Source organism: Polistes canadensis, unplaced genomic scaffold (genome assembly GCF_001313835.1).
Source record: "Polistes canadensis isolate GaletaPanama2010 unplaced genomic scaffold, ASM131383v1 scaffold_67, whole genome shotgun sequence".
NCBI lineage: Eukaryota > Metazoa > Arthropoda > Insecta > Hymenoptera > Vespidae > Polistes > Polistes canadensis.
Window position 1 is genome coordinate 677,075 of NW_014569614.1, and position 6,233 is coordinate 683,307.

Below are 6,233 nucleotides of genomic sequence, written 5' to 3' on the forward strand. Positions count from 1 at the left end.
ATATATATATATATATATATATATATATTATATTTATATACACTATCTCTCTTGGTCTAAGTTATGTCACACGCATTAATTAGTATTGTGCATGTTCTACCTACGTGTGGAAATGCAGTTTCGAAAATCCTCTTTGAGTCTCACACGATTTCCAAACACGTTGGAAGACGGTCAATCATTTTATCTTTCTCTTTTTTCTTTCTTTTTTTTTTTTTTTTTATTATCTTCTCTCTCTCTTTCTCTCTTTCTCTCTCTCTCTCTCTCTCTCTCTCTTTCGTACCATTTCTATCTCTTTCTATCACCGTATAGAACTCTGCGAACTTTTATTTCACACCTATCATCTTGCTAATGGAAAAACCTGGTGCGCGAGCATATTAATTTTTACGTATTCCCTCACCCCCCCCCTCCCGCCCACGTATAATTCAATAATAATGTTATTTCGTATTACTGTCCTCTGTATTTTTCCCTTTTTTCTTTTTTTTTTCGTATACCCAGCAGTCTCGATAACCAAACAAAATTAATTCGGTTCTCGGTTTTTTACTCTTACATGTTCTTTTTTTTTTTTTTTTTTTTTCACGGAATAGTCAAGCCTCGAATGGGAAAAAAAAAATAATGAAAATTGGTAAAGAATTTTAATAATAGTAACGTTTATTATTTTTCCCCCCCCCCCCCAAAAAAAAAAAGCACAAAATTAATATTTTTGATACGAAGAGAGAAGTATTCTCTTTTTAAATATGGTTGGGGTTGTATGTGGTTTTAAATTATTAATCAAATATTTCAATTCCTAATTCATTTTTTTTTTGGTTTATTCTTCTTCTTCTAAAAAAAAAAAATATCCCAATTCTCGATTTATTATACGTAGGTGTGATGTGACCGATTTGTAAAAAAAAAAAATATAAAACACGTGGTATGTTGGAAAGAAAAAAGAAAATAACATTATAAAAGCGTTAAAAATAATTTAACAAAAAGAGAGAGAGAGAGAGAGAGAGAGAGAGAGAGAGAGAGAGAGTGGAAGTGTGTATGAGAGAGAAAGAGAGAATGGTTTTAAATGGGAAAAGAGAAAGGACGAAGTTATAATGGTGTCGAGTATGTTCCTATAGATTATGAGTAGAATAAAGTAGTAAAGTGCTGTCGCGTGTCAGCCGTGTAGTAAGAGGTCAAAGTGTACGACGACACAACGAATACGATGACGATAACGAGAAGAATAGGGGATGGGGGGGATATGGGGTGGGGGAGGGGGAGGAGGTGGGTAGAGAATGAGCACATGTGCTCTGTTCTATTTATATGTTAGAACGTTACTACAACGTGGTCAAGTTAATTCGTGAAAAATGACGCGTGTTATAAAACCTTAAAATAATTATATTGATCTACTTTATAAATAACATTCTTGCTAAAAATTACATCCTATTTCTATCAGGATTTTGTGTATTATATTATAAAGGTGGTGGTTTTTTTTTTTTTATGGAGAACTGAAAACGAGAGATAAAAGAAACACGTATTAACGTGATAGTTCTATTTAAATTATCGTATAATGAAATAAATAAAACTTACTGTTCTTCGTGAAGGTAACGATTTTCAGGACCTTTCCAAAACGTGTGAATATCTGAAACAAAAGAAAATATCATTTATTATATTATTTATATATCTATCTGTTTTTTTTATTTTTTTTTGGATATAGAGAACGTTTAAAGAATATAATAATTTTAAGATAATTAAACTAACTTGGATGTAGACAATTTTTTTTTGGGGGAGGGTGGAGAGAAGAAAATACTTTGAAAATAGGGATTTTATCGTTCTTTCTTTCTTTATTTATTTCTTTTTAGTTTCACTTCCCCTTATTCGAAATACGATTAAGGATTTTCTTCTCGCCCCTTTTATTTTTTCTCTCCCTTTTCTCGTTCCGCTTATATTATGTGTATGTAAAATCGTAACCGAGATTAACAAAGAAAAAAAAATCATTTTTATTACACGTGTAGGAATCGTGAAAGACGAACAGTGTAGAATAATATTTCGTTTCGTTCACAACACACACACACACACACAATTTTATAATACTGAGAAAGAAAAGATGATATTAGAAAAATTCACGCGAAAAAGTTAAAAGAACAATTTTTTATTTCTTATATTTTTTTTTTATTATTATTTAGATATATGTATATATATATATATATATATATATATATATGTGTATTTATAAAAAATTAAATTTATAAAAAATTATTAAATTTTATAAAAAATTAAAATTAATTTGCGTGATTATATATATGTGCGTGTGTGTGTGAGTTAGAGAGAAAAAGATAGAGATAACTACTACTATGCTAGTATGGTTGAATGCACACGATGATGTTGCATACGTGTCGATGGGGGTTCACCGATCGAATTAATGTCACGAATGCAAATATTTGAGGCCATTCGGCTGTTTCCACGTTCATGTGACCAAGGCTAGTCGATCGTTATAAATCATCGGAGTTATGGGATTTTCGATTATTCACTTCTCACCGTCTGTCCTCCGGCATAGGGAACGACGATATATGTATATGTATATGTGAGAGTCTGTGTGTGTAGAGATGCGATGGTATTACGCGAACGTCATGCAAATTAATTAGCAGAAAATAACAGAAACGACTGGGTTTCGAATATGTGGAAGAGGAGGAGGTGGGGAAGGGTAGGGAAGAGTAGGGAGGGGTTGGGAAGGGAGGAAAAAAAAATAGAGATACTCGATGAATATTATTCTGGACGTTCGTTTGTCAACGAAAAATTCAAACAAAAACTACGGAGGAACAATTTTTTTGTTACATACACGGCAGCAGCAAACATATTTACATATGCGTGTGAAACGGCGGGCACATAAATACGCGAGAGAAATAATACATTCATAATATTTAATTTCATTCCAATAATATTATATTCGTTTGTGAAAAATTGAACTGGAGCAAAAAAGAAAAACAAGAGAAATATTATTTCTATGAATAAGAGAGAGAGAGAGAGAGAAAATTGTTCACTTTTATATATATACGATATGAAATGGTTTCCTTTTGTCATTTATTCGTACGTTAATAGAAAATCTATAAATAAAAATTAATTTGCGTGATTATATATATATATATAAAAGTAGTTAATTATTATTTATAATATATAAACAAATTTTTAAAGAAAAATTGAGACAAGCTTTGATTTCAAACGTATTAATAAATTGTTAGTAAAGTAATTTTTTTGTTGGAATTATAAAATTAAAAGATATAGTGTCGTTAAAAAAAATAGTACACATACACACGCACACACACACAGTTGGAGAAGTAGAATGTTAACTCTGCTTGATATTTTATCATTTGGATAAATTAATATTTAATATATATGAGAAAGATTCAATATATTTCTATTTCTTTTTTACTTTGGTCTCTAAAAGCAACAAAATAACAATAAGACACGTTGACAATGCTTTAACGTTTGCTTCTATTTTAAAGGTACGAGCCTGTATTATTATACATATCTACATAAGTAAAAAAAACCCACACATAGAGATAAAAAAAAAATGATCAATTAAAGAAAGATCAATCGAACGTTTCCGAAACTCTCAAATTCGATCAATTTAAACACCCACGATAATAATAATAATGACAATAATAATAATAATAATAACAATAATAATTATAATAACAATAATAATTTGTACAATGGGCAGGGTGTATATATTCGGGAAACGAGACATCCGGAAAGTGTTTTAATTGTATCGAAGAACGCGCATTAACAGAGATTTGCTAAATTACGCGAACCAAATGAACGTTATAGTAGAATATGTTACGTTTGTTCGTATGGTGTGTATGTGTATGTGTATATTGTTATTTTCCATTTGCTTGCTGTTAAAGGGTTGCATAGAAAAAGCTGTGCCCCCTCCTTAACCCCCTACCAATAACGATAAAAATCACACAATCTTTATCTTTCTATTTGACTATCTTTCTATTTGTTTTCTGTTTTTTTTTTCCCCATATAAAAATACATTTTCTCTCATTATCGTATCGTTTAGGTTAATAGTAGTAGTAATAGTAGTTTAGGGTCAGATGCCGCCATTCGACAAATATCATTTTCATTTATGGTAAATTTACTCGTACACGGTGGTTAGAGTTATTCGAAATAGTTTAACGAAGAAAATTAATTACCGCGATATTTTTTGTCTTCCCCTATTTCCCCTTTCATGTGTATGCGCGCGCTTCCTTGTTTCTCTGTGTATGGTTTTTGTTTTTTTATTTTTTCTCTTCTTCTCTCCAAACGATTCAAATGATACGGAAAAATAACGTTAACAATAAGCGTTAAAAGCGTTTAAAAGGGGGAAAAAAAGATTTTTATTATACCCGAACGATTTCCATGAATTTTATGAGATACCATAACAATAGGATTACGAGTTTATTCATTGATGTTACACATTTATTTATTTTTCTTTTTTTTTCTTTTCGTTTAGAAATCGTAGGAATTCAAATTATGCGAAAAATACGTAGAAAATGATTTCCTTTTTCTTTTTTTTTTCTCTCTCTCTACGCGCGTATTTATCAAGTTTGATGTTTATTCTAAAATTAATAAAAAAACACATTCATATTTATTATTATTATTATTATTATATTGTCTCTCACTTTTTTTATACGAAACAAAAATACAATTAGAGTGCGCCGAACGCGTGATTATTTTAAGTTACGAAAAAAGAAAAAAAATAGAAAAAAAAAAATACAGAAATTCAGAGAATTGAGAGAGAGAGAAAGTGAATAAATGAGAGAGCAAGTAAATAAATAAATAAATAAATAAATAAATGAATAAATGAATGAATGAATGAATGAGTTGAGTGAGCAAGAGATGGGAAAGAACATATTCGATATTGATATTGGAATTTTTGATGGTTGCCGTTTCCCGTTTCATCATCCCAGGTTCAGTCGAAAATAGCTGGCAAACACGCCGACAGTAAAGGTTTTGAAACCTTTTCCCGTTTCCCTTCGTAACACACTATATCAATGTTTACAATATATATATATCTATACGATAGCTAAATAAACCGATGAATAGACCAGACCAGATCAGACTATACCAGAAACTAAACCAGATCCATACAACCCCCCCTTCACCCTCACCCCCATTCCTACAACTATTGGGGAGTGAGAATAAAATGAACGAATTCATACAAGATACATACTCATACATACATATATATATATATGTGTGTATTGATCTATATTGATCTATCAGATCAATAGATTGAAATTGTTCGTAACAAAACTCGTAACGTGTAAATATATGTGTGTGTATGTATATGTGCGTGCGATGGGAAAATTCTATTTTGGAAAATGGAATTAGGGTTGTAATCGTCAAGGAAATTGAACTTTTGAGCTTTGATTAATGAGAAGATTTTCACTATATCCTGTGTAAATATAAAATATGTTTTTGTATGGGTATACGTGTGCCTATGAGAAAGAAAGAAAGAGAGAGAGAGAGATAGAGATAGAGAGAGGGAACTATCATGAAAATGGCAGACAATAATATTAATTAAATCCGCATTTAATTAATTACTCAATGCTCCGGTATATTTTTCGGCTTCGCAACGACGCAAATTATCTCGATAAATTCCCAACAAATCTCCGCCATTAGCTCGTGCCGCAATACTCGTTTTATTAAATATATTCACCAATAGGAGGAAAATGTAATTGTGTATGAGAAAATCGTTCGTCGTTTCGTATACATGTGTATCTATATATATATATGAGTTTGTATGTATGTGCATATGTATGTTTATAGGATAAGTAGTATATAAATGTTCTCGTTCATGTATAAAATATATATATATGCAGGTGAAAATATGCAAGCTACCACAAATTAACGAATCTACAGGGTTATTAATCCCCTTTAACCCTCTTTTACTTTGGTTTTTTTTTTCCTGCCTCTACCCAATATCCACGATGCTCTTCCGTTTATTACATTTTATTATTATACATCGTAATACTTTCGACGATAGAATTGTTACCCTTCTCCACCACCTCACCTCATTTCACCACACCACATCTTCTCACCTCTCAACTTCCCCTTTTTGAAGAATTGTTAATAATTTCTTTTTATATTGTTTACGATTAATATATTCGTAGTTATGAAATTAATATTGAATATTAAGATATTGGGAACGATAGATGAATAATAATGAAAAGAAATAGGAAATGAAATGATTGTTCATTTGAATGTGTTATAACAGATAGATTTTA

At 30.5% G+C, this 6,233-nt stretch overlaps 1 protein-coding gene across 1 annotated transcript in view; it reads right to left on the bottom strand.

Moving 5' to 3' along the window:
• The window catches only part of LOC106786172 (polypyrimidine tract-binding protein 1), a gene marked incomplete at its 5' end in the record, with an annotated part of 91,118 nt that overhangs the window by 20,293 nt on the left and 64,592 nt on the right, over nt 1-6,233 (bottom strand). Inside the window, 1 exon segment of the mRNA XM_014747282.1 lies at nt 1,552-1,603. Within this exon segment, the coding sequence (XP_014602768.1) occupies nt 1,552-1,603 (52 nt within the window).